This window comes from Ranitomeya imitator, chromosome 9, assembly GCF_032444005.1.
Source record: "Ranitomeya imitator isolate aRanImi1 chromosome 9, aRanImi1.pri, whole genome shotgun sequence".
Classification (NCBI taxonomy): Eukaryota; Metazoa; Chordata; class Amphibia; order Anura; family Dendrobatidae; genus Ranitomeya; species Ranitomeya imitator.
This window is the reverse complement of record NC_091290.1, coordinates 20,899,287-20,923,432: the sequence shown is the minus strand read 5'-3', so window position 1 is coordinate 20,923,432 and position 24,146 is coordinate 20,899,287. Positions and strand designations below refer to the sequence as shown.

At 42.0% G+C, this 24,146-nt stretch overlaps 1 protein-coding gene across 1 annotated transcript; it reads left to right on the top strand.

The window, feature by feature from the left end:
- Positions 1–4,560: 4,560 nt before the first annotated feature.
- TPH1 (tryptophan hydroxylase 1) lies at positions 4,561–21,439 on the top strand. The gene is made up of 11 exons (XM_069738809.1): positions 4,561–4,722; positions 10,231–10,368; positions 11,739–11,922; positions 12,449–12,549; positions 12,733–12,800; positions 13,795–13,991; positions 14,161–14,296; positions 15,698–15,824; positions 18,127–18,222; positions 18,664–18,797; positions 19,515–21,439. The coding sequence occupies exons 1-11, from the start codon at positions 4,633–4,635 to the stop codon at positions 19,687–19,689; spliced, it is 1,446 nt and encodes a 481-aa protein (XP_069594910.1). The 5' UTR covers positions 4,561–4,632; the 3' UTR covers positions 19,690–21,439.
- The last annotated feature ends 2,707 nt before the right edge of the window (positions 21,440–24,146 follow it).

The following is a 24,146-nucleotide window of genomic DNA, read 5'->3' as shown; positions in this document are numbered from 1 at the left end:
CTAAGCAGCTGCCTAGTACTCTGAAAATAGTGGAGGCCGCAAAACAGGAGAAGGCAATCAGAAGGTAGTAAAGCATTTTCAAGCTGCTCTTTCCTCGGTTTGAAATGTAATCAAGAAACGGAAGTTACCAGGAACAGTGGAGTTCAAGATAAGGTCTGGAAGACCAAGCAAAATTTCAGTGAGCGCTGTTGGTAGGACTGCTAGAGAGGCAAATCAGAACCCCCACTTGACAGCTAAAAACCTTCAGAAAGATTTAGCAGACTCTGGAGTTGCGATAAATTGTTCTACTGTTCAGAAACACCTGCACAAATAAGGCCTTCATGGAAGGAGTCATCAGAAGGAAACCTCTCCTGCATCCTCACCATACAATTCAGCATCAGAAATATGCAAAAGAACATCTAAACAAATGTGATGCATTTTGGAAACAAGTCCTGTGGACCGATGAGGGTAAAATAGAACTCTTTGACCACAATGATCAAAGGTATGTGTGGAGACAATTAGGCATGGGGGTGGATCAATCATGTTTTCGGGTTGTGTTGCAACAAATGGCACAGGGAACATTTGACAGGTAGAGGGAAGAATGGATTAAATGATTTTTCAACAAATTCTTGATGCAAACAGAACACCATCTGTAAAAAAGCCGAAGTTGAAAAGATGATGGCTTCTACAAATGGACAATGGTCCTAAACACGTCACAGTCCACAATAGATGACCTCAAAAGGCGCAAGATGAAGGTTTTACAATGGCCCTCACCGTCCCCTTATTTGAACATCATTGAAAATCTGTGGGTAGACCACAAAATAGCAGAGGATGTAGGATGACCAAGGAATCTCACAGAACTGGAAGAATTGTCAAAGGAAGAATGGATAAAAATCCCTCAAACAAGAATTGAAACTCTTGTCTGGCACCAAAAAGCATTTACAAGCTGTGATACTTGCAAAAGGGGACGCTACTAGGGACTAACCATGCAGGGTGCCAAAACTTTTGTGTTTTCCTTTATCTTTAAATTTAGGCCTTTTAGAGATCATGTCATCTGCAACTTGCTTAACTATTCACAATAACAGTAATTTTGACCAGAGGTGCCCAAACGTTTACATGCCACGGTGTGTAAAAATGCTGTCAGTGTTAACATCAGATACCACACAGACCAATGTTACTGAATAGTTCACAATGTCTGTAGGGTGAGTGTCTGTCTTTTGAGAATGCAGCAAAAAATGGGCAAATATATAATGAGAATGACAAAAGTCACATCATTTTAGCATAACCTCAAGTTACCCCCAAATTATGCAACTTTTCAAAACTTTTTACTGGTTTAAAAGTTTTGATGAATAAGCCCCATTGTGCGATAAAAACCAGAACCTATACTGATCATCCATATTACGTCCTATTTTTATTGATCTATTACCATTATTAACCTAGGAAAATGTATTGCATCATGTACATTTTATACTATCGATACTGAAGAGAGGAGCAGGATGACTACATACAGTTGTATCAACTTATTAAATGAAATTAGGACAAAGGATATCCGGATTTGTGGCCTCAAAGTAACAGAAGTGTTTTTCTTCACCGACAGTAAACTAATGTCTTCAAAATGAAGAGGAATTGAAATAAACTGATTACCGTGAATTTACATTTTTCTGTCATTATAAGGCTGATGAACATAAATGCACAACATATACACCCCTCCCAGGTGAGCCCCCTATTTGTGTCACCATTACTAACGTCACTATTACCACCTATCCTGATTGTTCCGCTATCATATAAACTTCACTATCGAAAACATCCTTTATAAATGAGCTCCGTGTATACACCGCCATCACCCCGTCATTCGTCTCAGTGTGTAAACACCTTCTCTTCCTGCACAGATACATTTCCGTGTTGGGACAACGAGCGCTGACGTCTGTTTGACCAGATATAGTCACAGAGGGCAGTACATTGACACGACACAATATGCAGTCATTAGACACGGATTGCTCGCTCTTTACAAGAGTGTCTCCCGGATTAGAACGCTAAAAACAGCAGGAAATAAGTGACCTGGGTTTAAAGCGCTTCTAGTTTCCTGATCCAGAGCTCCAAACCTGCATACATGGAGCCGAATAACATCCCGGTATGCAGTCAGCTCCTCAGCTCCCTCTAGTGGTGGCTGCACTTTTATACTTTTTGCATAGCGCTAACATAATGCACAGCACTTTATCGTCACCATCGGGGCTCACATTGTTTTCCAGGATGTGTGGGAGGAAACCGGAGAACCCAGAGGAAACCCTCACAAACACGGGGAGAACAACATTCATCCGCCCCCAGTTTGCATGTGCAAAGGGGCCTTTAAAAAAATTCTGATCAGCCTGTGAATGGTATTCAGTGTTTATCCTTGGATACAGGACATTTTTGGAAGAATTTTCAAGCTTCTATTGTGTTCCCCAGACTGGGTCCTGTGGGTGGTTGGAGAAGTTTCAGCACCTCCCTGGCTGGACAGCTCCCTCCATACTCAGCATCTGTCATCTGAGCAGCTGCTGCCATTCAGGTCCACACAGAAAACTGCAGAAATACACATCCATGAAAAAGCTGAATGACAAGGTGCTGAGCGGACACACTCCTGATCACTCCATAGTGGAAATGTACGAAGGCCGAGGACTGGAAACACCGGATTAAGGACTAGTCAGATTCCCTACAATACGGGGTCATTAGATCAATAGGACAAGGGCAGAAAGGGAGGAGACGGCTCAGTCAGAAACAAAATAATCACAACTGAATCTCACATGTAAAGCGCCATGGAATAAATGGCGCTATAATAATAAATAATAATAATAATATCAGGTCTCAGCAAATATTATTATTCCCTTGATCTTAAGAAGATGTTTTTTTCCTGTTACCGTATGTTCCAGAAGTTCCGTAATATCGTCTCCTACGTACAAGAATAGAGTAAAATATCACACCTTAAGTATGATGAAATCTATTATATATTTCTGGGGGATCCGATCTGTTTGGGGCTATTTTGCCCATAGCATTTTTTCTATATGAAAATGTGCTGGCAGGTTTCTTAAGAAAAAAAAAGAAAGAAAATAATGATTACATAGAATATATAATGTTTATATTTCTGTAGTATGTTCGTCCGTCCCCCCATCCATCCATCCATCCATCTCAGCTGTCTGACATTTATCTAGGCTCCTATATGTATGTCATATCCGTATATCTCTTTTATATCCTTCTATCTATTCCAAGGGGAAAAAAGCAGGACTCCATCTCTAGAAGAAAAAAAATTGGACTTGTGTTTAGTCACAATATAATTATCAGGACAACTGGTAAATTGTCTTGCACCCACATTGCCTTATATTAGTGCTGCTTTAAAGGGGTTGATCAGTATGTTAAGACTAGGTGCAGACGGACATATTTTTTGTCATCTGTCAAAATCGGTTCAATTATACTACATAAGAGTGCAACCTGATTCTCTTGGATGAGAAGATTGGAGAGAAAAAAAAAAATTCAACATATTCTCCATTGTGCCAGTTTGTGGAAATTGGACTGCACTCAGATGTCACTTGAGTGCAGTCCAATGGTTTCCATGGACTCACTGGCTGAATGCGATGAGAATATTGGATCAAACTTGGCCATGCAGCAATTTTTCAAGCATGGGCACTGCCCTGTATCATAACATTGGTTCTAGTGCGGCCCAATATTTTTTCGGATTGCACTCAGACCTATATTATGGCCATCTGCACAAGCCCCAATATTGATGGCTTATCCTTAGACACCCGCCACCCCAACCGATCAGTTATTCCCATTGTTGGCCAAATGTGATCAGTTGCAAAACTACACAGTACTTCGTTGTCAACTGCGTAGTGTCCGCGGCTGGTTATTGCACATCTGCTGCCATTTAAATGGCAGCCACTATGCAGTTGATGGAGCAGGGCTTTTCCGCTCTACAACCCTGCACATCCGGACCCAACAGCACTGGAAGCAGCTGATCGGCAGGGGTGCCGCCATGGGTTACCTCCACGGATCTAATACCAATGACCTATCCTAAGGATAGACCATCAATATAAAAATACCGGATAACCCTTTTACTTCTTATGTGCTTATCTATCTATCTATAATTTCAAAATCCTGATATTTCTTCTATCACATCTGTCTCATATCGATGGCTCTTCTCTCATCTATCTGAACTCTATCCTCTATTTATCATCTCATATCTATCAATCTTCCATCTGAAATCCATCCATCACATTTATCTTTCTCTTTCAACAAAATACTTTAATTGTGTGAAAATAGAACTAGAACATGTCCACATTTATCGTTGGCAAATTGTGACACCCGCTTTACATATGAAATTTCCCATGTCCTTCATGATATCACTTATTTCCAATCACGAGCGTTCCTCCTTATTTTTGGGAGCCGGGGACCCGTCATCCTATTTACCTTCATTATTGAATACTAATGAGCTGCTGCTAATGTCACCTTTGACGTTGATCTCTCCCATTTTATTTTCCATTTGCTTCTGGCAGGGATTATGACAATCGCCCCCCTCCTCAGTATAAATACTTGTGCCGGGCGCAGGGTGATGAGAAGATCTAGTGTCACCCAGACCGTGCACTACACACCGAGCACCGTGCCCTCTGCTGCATCCACAGAGGCATGTACAACCGCCGAGCCGACAGACCCCGCAGAGTAAAGTCCTTTGACTCCATGAACATAAGTTTTGATGATAACCAGATAAATAATGAGGTAAGAACAAAATAGTGGCTAAATATCTTGTAAATTTTTGTTCAATTTTTTTTTTTAATTCTAAGTAATTTATTCTCATTAAACAATAAAATATTTCATCTTGTTGGCAAGTATATTTAATGTAATTTATAGTAATTATCATTCTTTTATTACTAATGTTTTTTTAAATTACATGAAAACACTGATTATGACTGGAAAAATGAAGAAAAAAAAAAAAAAAAAGCATTGATAATTTGCTTGTCAGATGTAGCAGAGCTCGGTTTGTCTTCTGTCACAACACTGACTCCACAAGTCTCATAATCTGGTGCTTGGCATAGAACTATTAACAAGACATCCTAAAGATTAAAATGACAAATTCTGCTCTGATACATTTACACAAATTTGCAGCGTATACGTTCAGGACCAATCACTCGGCACAGTGGATTCTTTACCAGCAGATCGGTCAGGACACTGGAGAATCCGGTTGCTAGACTCCTGTACACACTTTATATTTTATTGTCTTCATTAGATTTGTTGCTCTGTTTCTCAGAAACTCATTAAATAACGTAGAAAAAATTATCAGCAGCGACAGGACAAACTGCGAGTCGTTATCAGAGGAAACTAATTACATTGCAAATGTAGACACAGCGAGAATGAGACGCTGAGCAAATATCGCAACATTTGTTTAATCAATCATTTCATAAACAGGCACAGGTTTATTTATACGTGAAATGATTGATTACACAAATGGGGCAATATTTGTATATATATATATATATATATATATATATTCTGAATGTAACTGTGCAGTATATAGGAAATTATTTGGTTTTCTTAAAGAAGTTTCAGCATTTTGAAACTTTTTAGTACATAGTGATTACATTTCTAATATAGTTTGTGCTGCCGGTCCTGCTCTTTTATTAGATACAATATTGTATCCAGTCTATGCAACCATCTAGGAGCTAAACAGTCTGGGCTCTCGACTGATACATTGCCGCAAACTACCAGATGTGGAAACAGGAACACATGGGCTACTTGCACAGTGAACAAGTCTGTATGATCATGTTCACACACCACCAAGAAACCTGAAGACACAAAAGAGAATAGTAAAACCAAAAACACTCAGTTTGAAAAAATGTTGCAGTAATCCGCAAGTGCTAGTAAAAGATGTAAAAAACAGGGTATTTGGTTGATACGTTTTTTGCAAAAAATGTATACTAAGCTGCTCTACCAATCTTCACGGTATACCCTTATCAGAGCAGTCCTATTTTACTATTCTCTTTTGTGTCTTCAGGTTTCTTGGTGGTGTGTGAACATGATCATACAGACTTGTTCACTGTGCAAGTAGCCCATGTGTTCCTGTTTCCATAATTGTTCTCTTGTGTCTACAAGACTGGGGAGTTCCACCACTCCTCTTGGGCTATCTGCACAAAAGCTGTTCTGCCCTGTATGCACACATGGATTTTTCCTCTCTGAACCCTGTTCACACAGGTTATATACAGATGATCAGGTTTTTAAATACATCAGATAGGGATTGCATACATTAGTTAGGACTGCTCTGATAAGGGTATACCGTGAAGATTGGTAGAGCAGCTTAGTATACATTTTTTGCAAAAAATGTATCAACCAAATACCCTGTTTTTTACATCTTTTACTAGCACTTGCGGATTACTGCAACATTTTTTCAAACTGAGTGTTTTTGGTTTTACTATTCTCTTTTGTGTCTTCAAACTACCAGATGTGTAGCTGCTGCAAATGTGTTTAAAGGGAACCCGTCAGCAGGTTTGTGCACAGTAACCTACAGACAGTGTCAGTTTGGCGCCGTTATACTGATTTACAACGATACCTGGTGATGAAATCCGTCTTGTGGTTGTTGTGTAATCTTTATTTTCAGTTTTGAGTTAATGATCTGGTCGTGCTCTGGGGCGGCCTGTGGGGGGTCTTCATGCGGTGCTCTGATTAAGTATTAATCAGTATGGCTTTATTATTATTATTATTATTATTATTATTACTCTTTGCTTATATAGCGCTTACTCCTCAGCGCTTTACATACATTATCATCGCTGTCCCCATTGGGGCTCACAATCTAAATTCCCTACCAGTATGTCTTTGGAATGTGGGAGGAAACTGGAGGAAACCCACGCAAACACGGAGAGAACATACAAACTCTTTGCAGATGTTGTCCTTGGTGGGGTTTGAACCCAGGACCCCAGCGCTGCAAAGCTGCAGTGCTAACCACTGAGCCACCATACAGTGCTAACCACTGAGCCACCATACAGTGCTAACCACTGAGCCACCATACAGTGCTAGCCACTGAGCCACCATACAGTGCTAACCACTGAGCCACCATACAGTGCTAACCACTGAGCCACCATTCAGTACTAACCACTGAGCCACCATACAGTGCTAACCACTGAGCCACCATACAGTGCTAACCACTGAGCCACCATTTAGTACTAACCACTGAGCCACCATTCAGTACTAACCACTGAACCACCATACAGTGCTAACCACTGAGCCACCATACAGTGCTAACCACTGAGCCACCGTACAGTGCTAACCACTGAGCCACCGTACAGTGCTAACCACTGAGCCACCATACAGTGATAACCACTGAGCCACCGTGCTGCCCACCAACAACCTGTTCTGACATTACCTGTAGAAAACTGAATGCAATATTATCTATAGTTGTCCTAGGGGAGAAGCGGTGAGAGGATTGGGACTAATGAGCATAGTCTCTGCCTGCACCCATAGCAGCCTCACCGGGGAAGCCGCTGACTCTGTCCTGCTGATTGTCTCCATCAATCAGGAGCAGCTCCCTCCTGTCCCAACTGCAGCACTTCCCATTACAACTCCTCTCACCACATGCACCTATACAAAAGAGTCTTAATACCAAAGCTGGTGGAAAACAGGGGAGACAGTTGCAAAACAAAGAAATGTGCTGATTTTCTTAATAGCAAGTTGCCACCCCCAACAAATTGCCACCCTAGGCGCTGGACCTCCAGTGCTTAGTGGTAATGGAGCCCATGAATGAAAGAGAAGCTGACAACACTGGATAAAGCAGTGTCTGAACCTTTCCATCGCCTGAATGTGGATGGTTTAGAAAGCGAGGGATTAAGTGAAATCTCATCTGCAGACTTCTTAAGAAGGACACGGGAGAATGTGTCCGATGTGTAAGGCTGTGTGCACACGTTGCTGATTTTTCGCGTTTTTTTCGCGATAAAAACGCGATAAAACTGCAAAAAACAGCATGCAATATGCATCCCATCATTTAGAATGAATTCCGCATGTTTTGTGCACATGATGCTTTTTTTTTTTCGCGAAAAAAACACATCGTGGTAAAAAAAAGCAGCATGTTCATTAATTTTGTGGTTTTTTTTGCGGATTTCCCACTATAAGGCTATGTGCACACATTGCAGATTATTTGCGTTTTTTTAGCGTTTTTGCACTATAAAAACGCTATAAAACCGCAAATAATCTGCATACATTAAGCATCCCATCATTTATAATGGAATCCGCAATTTTTGTGCACATGATGTGCGTTTTTCTGCACTAAAAACGCATTGCGGAAAAAATAATGAACATGTTCATTAATTTTGCGTTTTTTTTCACGGATTTCCCACTGTCTAATGCATTGGGAAATGTCCGGGGAAAAAACGCGCAAAAAAACGCATGCGGATTTCTTGCGGAAATCTGGCAGAAATGTCCGGATTTCCACAGGAATTTTCTGCATGAATTCCTGAACGTGTGCATATAGCCTAAAATGCATTGGGAAATGTCCGGGAAAAAAAAAGCATCAAAAACGCGGCAAAAACGCGCAAAAAACGCATGCAGATTTCTTGCAGAAAATTTCAGGTTTTTCTCAGGAATTTTCTGCAAGAAATCCTGAACGTGTGCACATAGCCTAAGCTCCAAGTCTAGTCACACGTGTGCAAAGAGAAACAGACAGTGGTGCAGATATAAAGAGGGAGGCAGCACTGATCCCCGGATATATAAGATTATTTTCTATAATATCCAAGGAAGTTCTCAGGGAGTATTCACACTTTGAAGACAGACTGCTGATATCGCAAGCATTCTTGCAAATTTGCAACAGTTACATGACTTTACATTAATTTTACAATGGCCGCATTGGGAAAATGAACCTTATTGTGCTCACTAGAAAACAAACACGACCCAGTGCACAAGCCCAATACATTTTCTAACACTACTCTTCAGAGCTGCTAAGGATGTATCTGGGTCAAAGTGCCGGCATCTTACGTAGTAACAGAAATGGAGAGCACAGAGGTAAACATGGCAGATAGAGGTGCTGCAGCTTACTTCTTACCATCTCATATAAATGCATAATACACTTTATATTTGTATGTAGCAGTCAACACGGGACCTCAGGGGACTGTCCGAACAGATTTAGCATTACAGTATATATGTAGAGTCTGCTACATGGAAACGGATTGAGGTACAGATATATATGCATGTACGTTGGATACAACCTGCCCTTTAAGTTTGTAGGCTTTTGGCCTGAGAGAGATGTGTCTGATAGAAATGGTTGGGGTCCTATTGTTGAGGTGTCACCTTGTCATGGCTGGTGGGCTCTGATAGAAATGGTTGGAGTCATTTTGGAGAGGTGTCAGCTTGTCATGCCTGGTGGGTTCTGATAGAAATGGTTGGGGTCCTATTGTTGAGGTGTCACCTTGTCATGGCTGGTGGGCTCTGATAGAAATGGTTGGGGTCATTTTGGAGAGGTGTCAGCTTGTCATGCCTGGTGGTCTCTGATAGAAATGGTTGGGGTCCTATTGTTGAGGTGTCACCTTGTCATGGCTGGTGGGCTCTGATAGAAATGGTTGGGGTCATTTTGGAGAGGTGTCAGCTTGTCATGCCTGGTGGGTTCTGATAGAAATGGTTGGGGTCATTTTGGAGAGGTGTCAGCTTGTCATGGCTGGTGGACTCTGATAGAAATGGTTAGGGTCCTATTGGGAAAGTGTCACCTTGTCATGGCTGGTGGGGTCTGATAGAAATGATTAGGGTCCTATTGGAGAGGTGTCACATTGTCGTGGCTGGTGGTCTCTGATAGAAATAGTTGGGGTACTATTGGAGAGGTGTCGCCCTGTCATGGCTGGTGGGCTCTGATAGAAATGGTTGGGGTCCTATTGGAGAAGCGTCAACTTGTCATGGCTGGTGGGCTCTGATAGAAATGGTTGGGGTCCTATTGGAGAAGCGTCACCTTGTCATGGCTGGTGGGCTCTGATAGAAATGGTTAGGGTCCTATTGGAGAGGTGTCACATTGTCATGGCTGGTGGGCTCTGATATAAATAGTTGGGTAATATTGGAGAGGTGTCGCCCTGTCATGGTTAGTGGGCTCACATGAATTGGCCGCATTGTGCACTAAATTCCTTTATTTGATAAGTATATTCTATATAGCAGTAATCCGTCCAAATGTCACATATTTAATGTTTGCATTTATCTTCGTACATTGTGTGCTGCCGCAAACTGGTTTATAAGTATGCACAAATATATCCATGATGTATCTTCCAGTTCAATAAATCAAATTATATGAAGAACGAAGACAACAAAGAAAATAATGAGAGTGTGGCTGAAAGGAGCCGAGCTTCTGTGATATTTTCCCTGAAAAATGAAGTTGGAGGACTCGTGAAAGCGCTCAGACTTTTTCAGGTAGATTGTGACCGGTTTCTGACGTTTCCTTTATGGTTTTATATTTATGTTCTATTATTATTTATTATTATTATACATTTTTATAGCGCCATTTATTCCATGGCGCTTTACATGTGAATACGGGGCAGATATAGACAAATACATTAAACATGAGCAGATAACAAGGCACACGAGTACATAAGGAGGGAGGACCCTGCCCGCGAGGTCTCACAGTCTGCAGGGGGTGGGTGAGGATACACTAGGAGAGGGAAGAGCTGGCTGTACGGCTGTTCAGTAGGTTGAGGATCACTGCAGGCTGTAGGCTTGTCGGAAGAGATGAGTCTTCAGGTTATTTTTGAAGGTTTCTATGGTAGGCGCAAGTCTGATGTGTTGGGGTAGAGAGTTCCAGAGTATGGGGGAAGCACGGGAGAAGTCTTGGATGCGGTTATGGGAAGAAGAGATGAGAGGGGAGTAGAGAAGGAGGTCTTGGGAGGATCGGAGGTCGCGTGTAGGTAGGTACCGGGAGACCATGTCACAGATGTATGGAGGAGACAGGTTGTGGATGGCTTTGTATGTCAGTGTGAGGGTTTTGAACTGGAGTCTCTGGGCGATAGGAAGCCAGTGAAGGGCTTGACTCAGGGGAGAGGCTGGGGAATAGCGGGGGACAGGTGGATTAGTCGGGCAGCAGAGAGTAGGATGGATTGGAGTGGTGCCAGAGTGCTAGAGGGGAGTCCAGAGAGTAGGAGGTTGCAGTAGTCGAGGCGGGAGATGATAAGGGCATGCACTAGCGTTTTTGCAGTGTTGCGGTCAAGGAAAGCACGGATCCGGTAAATATTTTTGAGTTTGAGACGACAGGAGGAGGCAAGGGCTTGGATATGTGGCTTGAAAGAGAGGGCAGAGTCGAGGATCACCCCGAGGCACCGGGCGTGTGGGACTGGGGGTAGTGAGCAGCCATTGACATTGATGGATAGGTCTGGTGGAGGGGTAGAGTGAGATGGGGGAAAGATGATGAATTCTGTTTTGTCCATGTTCAGTTGTAGAAAGCGAGCAGAAAAGAAGGCTGAAATGGCAGACAGACAGTGCGGGAGCGGGATTTTGGTAAGCAAGGAGGAGAGGTCAGAGAGGTTCTGTTATCATTTACAAATCTTGACAAACTGCAGAAAATAATGAGATGATAGAAACCGGAAGAATGATGAAAAGGGAATTTTCATTAGCAGCTGGAAAGTTTTAAAGGCTCCAATTTCCACTCTAGAAGTATAGAAGTATTTAGAGAAAGGATGCCCCATTACTATATATACTTATTATACACATTTCATATAAGAAAATAAAACAATGACCGGTAATCGATCACCTGTATCATGAAATCTGTATTGTATGTCTGTTCTCCTTAGGAAAAGCATGTTAATCTCATTCACATTGAATCCCGAAAATCAAAAAGAAGAAATTCGGAGTTTGAGATCTTCCTGGACTGTGACAGTAGCAGAGAGCAGCTGAATGAGATCTTCCAGCTTCTCCGGCCACACGTCAATCTGATCTCCATGAATCCCCCGGAAAACTTCAGCGTTGAGGAGGACGGTAAGAGCGAAGATGTCAGACATAGGAATCTTCACTCTTCTGCAGATGATTGATAGGATATAAGTGTATATCTCTTTAATTTACAACTTTCCCAAATGCGTATGCACTCCATACCCCATAATCCCTTCATTTCTTTTTTTTTTTTTTAAAGGAACACTCCAGAAAAAACTGTCCCCTAGTAAAAGTCCTGCAGAATTTAAAGGGCATCATCAGTTAATCCTGATATCATATGTTGGGGCTAGACATGAAGGGAAGGAGCATCAATGTCATGCCTCTCCCCTTCGTGTCTAGCCCTAACATTTGAGATCTTGATTAACTGGTGATGCCCTTTAAATTCTGCAGTCGTGGCGGGAGGGAATCAAAATGGGAAGATTGCATCCCCGTAGCTTTCCTGGATGAAACAGAATACTTTTTATTTAACAAAAAAAAAATAATAATAATGCAATAAAAATATATTTAAAAAAATGCGGTATATTTAAAAATGAAAATACTATAACAAAAATGTACTTTTTTTTTTTTTTAATAGACATGGAAAGTGTTCCTTGGTTTCCTACCAAAATCTCTGACCTGGATAAATGCGCGAACAGAGTGCTGATGTACGGATCTGACCTGGATGCAGACCACCCTGTAAGTAAAAGCTCCGCTCCAGTGTGCACTCCTAGAGGACCACTAACCCTAAAGTCAGCAGATTATTAGAATACGGACCAGAACTTCTCACCCAAGGGTCATTGCTGGGGTCCTCGTCAGTTCTGGGGTTAGACTTATATTTTATGATTTCTACCATTGATCCTTTTCATTTTTTCCCCATAGGGTTTCAAGGACAATGTGTATCGCAAGAGAAGAAAGTACTTTGCAGATGTGGCCATGAACTACAGATAGTAGGTGTACAGTCTTATGAATGCATGCATAGTAACGGGGATGTCCACGTTATTCAAACAAATTAATATTTATCACCTCATAAAAATAAATTAATATTGCTTTATGGGTTTATTATAAAATTAATTAAAAAAAAATCTAGCTTCCACATTGACCACTAGAGCACACACTATAGACTCACATCTCCTGTTTTTGGCATTTCTCCTGACAGCTTTGCTGTACAGACATTGACAGAATAAGCAGAGTCTTCTCAGTGTCATTAAAAGGTGGGATAGCTAAAGGGGTTGTCAAGTGAAGAAAAGTTATCACTGATACCCAGTAATAACTTACTGAGCAATGGTGGTCCGAGTACTGATTTGCAGACCAGAAATGTTTAACACTCTTAGAATGGGGCACGCGTGACTGCCGCTCCATTCATTGTCCAGGAGGTTGCGAAAAAAGCTGAGCACAGAGCTTAGCAATCCCATAGGGTATGAATGGAGCAGCGGTTGAGCATGTGCACTGTGGCTTCAATCTAAAGGGGATAAAAAGTTAAAAAAAACCTTAGCAAAAAGATTCTCAGGACCCTCGTCTAGCAGTCCATGGCCACCGGTTCAGAACCTTAGGAGCCACCTACTACCTGCCGGCATCCCCAATGCTTCTTCTACGTCATTATGGCGGCATAATGCACACATCACATTGCGTTGGGGCTGCAAATCAGAGATACCGGCCGGTAGGAGAAGGTTCACATGGCTCTGGTAGGCCGACCACTGGACCAGCGTCCTGTGAATATTTTTGCTTAAGGCCATTAATTTCAGCTGAGGCAGCAGATCCCACCGCACTGTCCATACAGACGACACCGGGATAAAGTGTCTCTCTCTAGTATGGCCTATACACCAAACCGCCATTACAGGATATTAGTATTATTATTATTATTATTCATTTATGATATAAATCACTAGTAATCTTAGTATTACAATGCATTCTATGGTAACTATAGTAACCAATCTTTCACAGCGGGGACCCAATACCTCGTATTGAATTTACTGAAGAGGAGGTGAAGACTTGGGGCACAGTTTTTCGAGAGTTGAATAAATTATACCCATCCCACGCCTGCCGAGAATATCTCAAGAACCTTCCGCTATTGACCAAACACTGCGGATACCGGGAAGATAATATTCCCCAACTAGAAGACGTTTCCAGATTTCTTAAAGGTAAAATAATGATTAGGACGTCAGTGTAATAGGAAGGGTCCATATGGGAACCCGCTGATGGCCAGACCGGCAGGTGTATGTGATATTTAGGGTACAGCAGGGGTAACAACAGATACAGCTCAGTTTTGGACTTGGCACAGATATTGACATTTCGATATTTTTTTTGCAGAACGCACAGGATTCACAATCCGACCTGTCGCCGGATATTTATCTCCTAGAGACTTCTTGGCTGGTTTAGCATTTCGGGTTTTCCATTGCACCCAATATGTGAGGCACAGTTCAGACCCCCTGTACACCCCTGAACCGTAAGTAAAGTAAATGCAAGTTTCTAATACTGGGGTAGTTAACCCTTTCTGTAAAATGTTGCGAGATCTCTGACTGTAAAACTGAAACAGGGATGAAAACTTGTCTGACCTACACACAGCCGATGGACCCACATTATTATTTTTATTATTATTTTTTTAATTAAAGGTGTCAGATCTGTAGGAAATCTACATGTCTTACATTTGGATTTTATCCCAGAACTTGCTCCCGATTTCACCAAGAGGGAAATAAGCAACAAAAATCAGTATAAAAAATATGCAGCATGCATGGAAAAAGTATGGGGGGGAATGGGATTTTGAGGATATCACTCCAGAAAATGACAAAGTGTATCAGAAAGTTGCATCTCCAAATCTCTTTGTCTTCTCAAAATCTATGCACATTGAATGCATTACTCTGGGATCAAAATCAAATAAGGAACGGTGGCAGCCATGTCGGATATTGCAGCTCAGATTAATTCAGGTGAAGGCATGTAGACACCTTCAGAGGCAACTTGTTGTGCGTTTTTCATTAAAATCTTGCAACATTTGCACACCGAAGAAAGAGTTCCCTGAGATTCCATCAGCGAGCTCCATCTGTCAGTAGTTTGTAATTTTTTTATTTTTTTACATTTTGCTTTTAATGAGTTTCTCTCAGTTGATTTATGACCACAAACCACATCAAAAGTTGAGCTGAACTTTCAGGTGTTTATAAATCAGCTCAGAGAAAGAGTTACAAGCTCTGTCACAATGAGCTCACTGACAGATTCTTAGTTAGCTCAGTTTGCAGCCTTTAGCATCTCAAGGCTAATCAGAGCAAAACAGAGCAAAAGAAAGGGCAAACAAAATCCTCCTGAAGGTTTCCAGATCCTTTGATGCAACAACAGTCAATAGACAAGAGTAGCAATAGTTTTGGGGGGAGAAAAAAAATGAATTTTTTCAGGTCTATTACAATAGAATAACAAATAACATGAATACTATGAAAGCTTCATGTCCAACTTCGCTTTTCCCAAATGAAGACCTAGTTTCTCTCTAAGGCCTCCTTCACACGTCTGTATAAAACACGTACAGGGAAAAAACGTAGCTCGAGCTCCTGCGATACTCGGAGCGTACCCGATCCAAACTCGAGTAGTGAGCAGTTGTGATACTCTGTGCATACTCGATCATGTAGCGAGTACTTTCTATCATCACTAGTATTGGCCTTTGTTATTCGTGCCACCGGGAAAAAAATGGACATGGGCATAGCGCCATAGGTTGTGATGGGTACGTGTGCTGGGTACGTGTGCTGGGTACGTGTGCTGGGTATGTGTGCTGGGTATGTGTGCTATCTGTGAATAAAAGCAGATTCCCCACGTACTGAGATTGTATCTACATCACACTAATAATATTTTCCCTCCATGTTTTTAGGGACACTTGCCATGAGATCCTTGGGCACGTTCCTCTTCTGGCTGAGCCGAGTTTTGCGCAGTTTTCCCAGGAAATTGGCTTGGCATCTTTAGGGGCATCGGATGAAGCAGTGCTGAAGCTGGCGACTGTACGTATACATCTGAAGTGCAATAATGGGGAGATAATTATCAGCACAATTAGAATATTCAGAAGTATTATAAAACTAGTAAAAAAAAAAAAAGAAGGACATTATTTTTCATTTTTTCCCCGAAATGATGGGTTGACATTATAACAGTGCAGCCCACTTAGAAATGAATGAGAACAGTAACCGGGGTACAATGTCGCCTCCACTGAACATGGCGGATTTTTTTGCATGCTCCTGATAAACAGTCTTCTAAAATTATTTCATAAAACAATGGATTAAGCAGAATCTGTCATATTGAAAATGGTACCTGATCTGCATGCAGGAAGTGATAGGGCAGGAGGACGTAACAGATTGATAGACATTTTTGTGGGAAAAGCTCTATAAAACTTGTACGTCGCTCATTAAAATCCCTGGTGTTTGTATGGATGAGTCCAGTGGGCGGTGCTAGTCAGTGATTGGCAGTCTTCCATGTGTGACTGTGCAGGCAGAGATAGCAGCTGTCAATCACTAGTAGGAACGTCCACTGGACCCATAGGAGTAGGAACGTCCACTGGACCCATAGGAGTAGGAACGCCCACTGGACCCATAGGAGTAGGAACGCCCACTGGACCCATAGGAGTAGGAACGTCCACTGGACCCATAGGAGTAAGAATTTCCACTGGACCCATAGGAGTAGGAACATCCACTGGACCCATAGGAGTAGTAACGTCCACTGGACCCATAGGAGTAGTAACGCCCACTGGACCCATAGGAGTAGGAACATCCACTGGACCCATAGGAGTAGGAACGTCCACTGGACCCATAGGAGTAGGAACGCCCACTGGACCCATAGGAGTAGGAACGTCCACTGGACCCATAGGAGTAAGAATTTCCACTGGACCCATAGGAGTAGGAACATCCACTGGACCCATAGGAGTAGTAACGTCCACTGGACCCATAGGAGTAGTAACGCCCACTGGACCCATAGGAGTAGGAACATCCACTGGACCCATAGGAGTAGGAACGTCCACTGGACCCATAGGAGTAGGAACGCCCACTGGACCCATAGGAGTAGGAACGTCCACTGGACCCATAGGAGTAGGAACATTCACTGGACCCATAGGAGTAGGAACGTCCACTGGACCCATAGGAGTAGTAACGTCCACTGGACCCATAGGAGTAGTAACGTCCACTGGACCCATAGGAGTAGTAACGTCCACTGGACCCATAGGAGTAGGAACGTCCACTGGACCCATAGGAGTAGGAACGTCCACTGGACCCATAGGAGTAGGAACATTCACTGGACCCATAGGAGTAGGAACGTCCACTGGACCCATAGGAGTAGTAACGTCCACTGGACCCATAGGAGTAGTAACGTCCACTGGACCCATAGGAGTAGGAACGCCCACTGGACCCATAGGAGTAGGAACGTCCACTGGACCCATAGGAGTAGGAACGTCCACTGGACCCATAGGAGTAGGAACGCCCACTGGACCCATAGGAGTAGGACCGCCCACTGGACTCTCATATGAGTAGGACCGCCCACAGGACCCATAGGGGTAGAAACGCCTACTGGACCCATAGGGGTAGGAACACCCACTGGACCCATAGGAGTAGGAACGCCCACTGGACCCATGGGAGTAGGAACACCCACTGGACCCATAGGAGTAGGAACGCCCACTGGACCCATGGGAGTAGGAACACCCACTGGACCCATAGGAGTAGGAACGCCCACTGGACCCATAGGAGTAGGAACACCCACTGGACCCATAGGAGTAGGAACGCCAATTGGACCCATAGGAGTAGTAACGCCCACTAGACCCATAGAGTAGGACCGCCCACTGGACTCTCATAGGAGTAGGAACACCCACTGGACCCATATGCATACGGATGTAACACCAGGAATAAAAATGAATACAAGTTATACGGAATCTCCTCCAACAAACCTATACATTCGGCTTGACTTCTCCTTCTCTGTACCATACTGTCTACCGATAAGACTCCACGTACAACGTGACAGGTTCCCTTTAACGTCCCCTGATCTCTTCCATTATTGGCTGACTGATCACTCTGCGGTGGATCGCAGCATTTGTGGTCTCCTCTTCCAGAGACAGACAGTGGGGGACAGCTTCTGCCGCAGCCAGTTATTTTACAGTCAGCCATGGGAGAAAACTCTCTGATCTTATGAGAAACATTGTATATGTAGAATATATCATAGCATTATAATTGCAATAAGAGACAATAAAGGATAAAACGAGAGTATAATATTGGAGGGAGGAATGTAATTTATGATTCACCCTTTTATTTATTTTTTCTTTTTTTTCAGTGCTACTTTTTTACTGTGGAATTTGGATTGTGCAAACAAGAGGGGAAATTAAAAGTGTACGGGGCTGGACTGCTCTCCTCCATTAGTGAACTCAAGGTAAGATTCCACGCAGTGATTATAATAGAAGGAAATGGGATTACAGTATGCTATAAATGCACCCGGGGGGACTGGAGAATAGTACAAAATATTGTCTGATATTTTCTATCTGTGTAATTCTGGAATAATGTAGTAACTATATAATGGACCACAATGCAACAAGTTTGTACTTGCAATACCATTGTCTGACCACATGGAGCGCTAAGAGAAAGCGAGTTCATAAGACACCAGGAGCACAAAGCGCTTTCAATTAGGCACCAGTAAAGCAATGAGCTAAAGCTCCCCCTGGTGGTAGAAATAGTAAATGCCTTTATGTATCTGTAATAAATAGAAACATGTAAATAAGACATTACTGATACAGAATGTAGCCACGTGCCTTTTTTGTGTTAAGTCAGAAACATAAACGTTTACATTCATTTGGTTCTCATCTTTCCTTTCTAGCACTCACTCTCAGGGAATGCCAAAGTAAAGCCTTTTGACCCCATGGTGACCTGCGCTCAAGAGTGCATCATCACCACCTTCCAGGACGTCTACTTCTACTCCGAAAGTTTTGAAGAAGCCAAAGAAAAAATGAGGTAATGTGAAAAACAACCCAAAATATGTGACTAAAATATCCCTGACAACAGAGTTTATGCCAGCCCGGTCTGCATGTTGTCAGAAGTCCCAGATTAGTTGGGACTATCCAGATTTTTTTGGGGAAAAAATCCACAGTCAAAATTGGGCAGAGTTACACAAGCGTCACACAGGAGAAGCGGGCGGCTTCTCAAACTTTTGCCATTTCTGGGTGGAATTGGGTTCCAAGGTGGAATAAGGTACTTGAAGGGAATCTGTCATCTAATCTGAGAGCAGCATACTGTAGGGACTGAGACCCTGATTCCAGCAATGTGTCACATACTGGGCTGATTGCTCTAGTTTTGATAAAAATCACAGTTTTATCATCAGGTCCTTCTCCATGTAGTCATCCATATTCGTACACTGTGTGTAACCCCACCACAACTACTGGCAGCTTTTTGCATACACTGTGCAGAGACAGAAAGCAGCCAATCAGTGATGAGGGCGGGGTTATACAGAGCTCAGCAGCCAGAGCACTGCAAGATCTGCAGCAGAGAAAACCGTGATTTTATCAGAACTACAGCAAGAAGCTCGGTAAGTGATACATCACTGGAATCAGGGTCTCTTCCCCTACATCATGCAGCTCTAACATGGGATAGTAAAAACCTGGTGCGAGGTTCCCTTTAAATGCCACTGCATTTTCAGCAGCAATGGTAATAAGAATGTATTTTTACCAACAGGGAGTTTGCAAAGACCATCAAGCGACCCTTTGGACTGAAGTACAATCCATACACCCAAAGCGTGGAGGTCCTTAAAGACACCCAGAGTATCACCATTCTGGTGAGCGAACTGCGCCATGAACTAGATATTGTCAGCGACGCTCTGAGTAAGATGAATAAGCAGCTCGGGGTTTGATCGGATGATCGGGGGGTCAAGGTGCGACCGTCTGCACGATCAGTGATTTCATGAATAATCTGCTTGTTGCCGGATATTGTCTGTACCATTTCTGTCCTAGCACTTGAAGTGTCCAGAGATATATTTTTGTAAGTGAATGAGATGTAGTGCAAACATCTGTATGTACGTGACCCGCTCTGATAGATTTTTATGGTTGTCGTGATATAAATGACTTTACTAAATCCAGAAAGTATCTCCTCCTAGGTAGGTGTGGATCTTCTGCTGTGTGTACATATATAGGATGCAAAAAAGGGTCTTCACGCTGGGGTTTCTCCTAAAAGGGGTTGTCCACGGCAAGAAACTTACCTATAGATACATTTCCTTTATAAATATATAGAGAGTTTACTAATATACTTCTATTTTCCTAAAAACCTTAAGAAATCAGTGTTGTTCCGGAATCAGAAATTCCATTTTCAGCCATGAGTTCCGCACTAGAGAACGTTTCCTGTGCGCTCTAAAAAGGGGGCTTGCTGACTGTCCCATTTCAATGGCTAAGCCAGCCCCCTTCACCATCACTAAGATACAAAAGCAGTGCAGGGGGCTGGCTTAGCTATTGAAATTAGACAGTCAGCCAGCCCCCTTCCCTTACAAGCACTGATGAGGTGAGGATGCAGGAAACACTCCTGTATGGAGAACATCCTGGATTTGGGGCTGCCGGGACACAAAATTGGGAAAACTATAGAAATTAAAGTATACATCTTTATATGAGGAATACATCTACTGACAGTATTTCTGAAATGGACGAGGACCTTTAAACTTGTCATCACATATAACGCACCTTCCACCCGGAAATTATAAATCCTCCCTTACATAGATTGACATGGGCCCCTTTGATCCTTGAGAAATCTGCTAACTAAACTGATCGTTCCAAATATACACTCTGTTCTGGCAATAGTCTGACTTCCAGAAACGGAACCATGATGCATAAACTTCCAGTGATAAATATGAAAATTACACGATTAGTTTTTTGCCCCAGATTTGAACCACTTGCAATACCAAGCTTGACCACAAGGAGTGCTGTGTGGAGAAAGCACAACGCACCGTCAATCAGGCAAGAGCAGCACAATACTCTATGATAAAAGAGACAAAAGTGAGTGCGATAACTTGCAGTCAGATATTAGACCTGACGATGTGTCTCCCCGATGTATCCGATTACAGAAATACAAGCGTCTATGTAGGGCGCTCAGAAATATGTGGTTTTCTGCCGGAGGGCTGGAATCCCAAAGCACAGATTGCTGGGATTCCAAGGTCTATGGTACAAGATATAGGGCAGCGCGGCCATTGTTCTACTTCTTATACATTGTCGCTGTAGTACAATGGATGACTCGGATCTCATGACCAGATCCTGATAATCAGCTGAATGGATTAATGAAAAAGATCCCGGCCGCGTCCAACTCACCACAGTAAGCCGCTTATCAGTCACGTTCATGTAATGACTCACATGTCTTATTAGATTCCTCTATTGGATCCATTATGGTTATCCATCTATCTTTTTTTTTTTTCTTTGGTCTTTTTCATTTTCCAGATGACAGAAGTTACTATGTATTTTTTTTTTTTTTTAAACCAGATTCAGAATCCTAAACCTGATTATTCACACGGTGCCTACTCATTGAGTGTTATTGTCAAGGCCCATTTTCTTACTTTGTATGTTTTTGTCATATTGTGTTTCTTTAGGGCTATTTACAACAATAAAACATATTTAACTAAACCAGTAACTGTGGTATTTCTATTCCTTCTTACATCTACCATCAACAGTAACTGAAAGATGACAGTTTTGCTCAGTTTTCTATGTTCTCTCATGACCATTTATAAAGAAAAAAAAAAAAAATCACCGAGTGGAAATTGATCCGTTGTGCGGATTTTAAAATCAGCATTATGTGAAATCTTTGCCCAGACTTCATATTTGGCAATGGTGAGGCCGAGTTCACATGCTGCATATTTGGTGGGGACTTTTCCACTTGTGAGATCTCATTCACAAGTCAGATTTTTTTTTTTTCACGTACGAGAAAAACGGACAAAGTTTCATCAGTGATTATCAGCAAAGTTTGGTCCCGGTGTCATCAATTTCTTGTCCATGAAAAAAAAAAACAAAAAAAAACCCAACACCTTCTTGTATGTAACAGTCTCGGACAGGAGAGCGATCTGATTTTTTTTTTTTCACCGACCCATAAACTTACGTTGCTGATTTTGATACTCGGATCATAAATCAGACCTGTCAATGACCCCATTCATTTTTAGAGGTGCAACACAAATAGCTTGTACGCCAAAAAAACGCAGAATGTGGAGGAAGTCAGGATAAAACTTATTTTGCAGGTGCTGGAAAATCTGCACTAAGTAAGTAACATATTAACTCAGACTAAGCGCAAAATCAGAGGCAAAATTCCAATAATCTTTTCTAGAATCTTAACATTAAGCTGCTAAAAAATTTTCACCAAATATGCAAAAGTGTGAATTTACCCTTACAGGAAGTAATACTGACCTGCTACTATCACCATTGTCTCTGGAGTCTTCTCTTTGTAAGATTCCGCTGTCAGATTTTCGCTGCGTCTGTATTAAATTAATTTAGCATTTTTTTTTAATGTGATCTACTGTAATCTCTTTGCTCCTGCGAATATTATATCCTGAATTGCTACAAATTACTTAGTGAATTTTCTTGTAGCTGGATCCAAACAAGTCCTCACAAATCAGCCTAACCATTGGTGCAATGCCTGAGTCCCACAGCAGGTGTAAGCAATTCTTGATCTGATACCTTAGAACTTGTCTCTTTCCACCAAGTTTTGCAAAACTTTCACTCCCATTAAGAGGCAACTTTTTTTTTTTTTCTTACAGAGGATGCTAGTAGTGGTAGTTTTGCTGCAACATTACAGTCAATGGTCAGATACAGCAATTGGGGGCTGAAAAGACATAAGAGGGTGAAGGGAAGTATCATGGGGGGAATTATTACAATCAGATTTGTTTGTGGCTGTGTTGCTTTTTGTTTATTAGATTTATCAAAGTCTTGCAAACTATTTGATGCATCTTTTCATATAACACTTCTGATTACTGGAGTGAGACTTGTGACTTTTTGAGACTTAGGCTGGTTTCACATTGGCGTTTTTTGGGGTGCGTTTTCGCGGTAAAAAACGCAAAAAAAAACGCATGTAAACGCGTGTAAACGCTGCGTTTTTTTGACGCATGCGTTTTTGCATGTGGTGAAAAAAACGTGGCGTTTTGACGCGTTTACATGCGTTTTTACATGCGTTTGCGTTTTTTAAACGCATGCTGAGAAATGTGTGACAGCTGCCAATCATCAAAATAAAGTAAAAAACCCACTATAAACAGAAATAGTTAGGGTTAGGGTTAGGGGTAGGGGTAGGGATCATAACCCTAACCCTAAAGGGATCCTACCCCTAACCCTACCCCTAACCCTAAGGGATCCTAACCCTAACCCTAACCCTACCCCTGACCCTAACCCTAAGGGATCCTAACCCTACCCCTAATCATCCTAACCTAATCATCCTAACCCTAACCCTAACCATAAAGGGATTAGGGTTAGGGTTAGGATCCCTTAGGGTTAGGGGTAGAGTTAGGGTTAGGATCCCTTAGGGTTAGGGGTAGGGTTAGGGTTAGGATCCCTTAGGCTTAGGGGTAGGGTTAGGGTTAGGGGTAGGGTTAGGTTCCCATTATCACCTTTATGTTGGGGGGCGGCATATCAGTGTATTTTCTGGTTTTTTAATAAAAAAACGCATGCGTTTTTTACCGCAAAAAACGCATGCACCAAAAAACGCATGCGTCCCCATTGACTCCAATGTATTTTTTGACCCAAAAAAAACGCATGAAAACGCATGCATTTTTTTTTTGGGTCCAAAAAACGCTTCTAAAAATACTACAAGTAGCATTTCAGAAAATGAACGCATGCAGTAAAAAAACGCATGCGTCACAAAACGCGACCAAACGCGTACACAAAAAAACGCATGCGTTTTCAATGTTAAATATAGGGAAAAAAACGCATGCGTTTTTTTGAAAAAAAAAACGCTGCAGACAAAAACGCAAGTGTGAAACCACCTTAGTAGAAAAGACATGAATCTGTCTAAAACCCGTTTGGTGGAATTTACCATGCACACTCACTTTTTAAAAGTGGCCAGAACACAAAATTGCAAAAAAATCTCACATTTTTTCCACAAATAAAACATGCTAAAATTTGCAACTTGATGTATTCCCTTTTCTGCATTTTAGTACTTGCAGTTTTTATTATTTGGTGATTTATTTTTCACGTGATTTCTCATAGAATCAAAATTCATAATAGCAGAAATGAACATTTACATTTGCTTAAAAAATAACAACAGACCAATGGAAGAAAAACATCAAGAAGTGGGTAAAAAAAAGATCATACCTACAGTATGCTAGAAATCAAGTGAAAAAAACACACAAACAGAAAT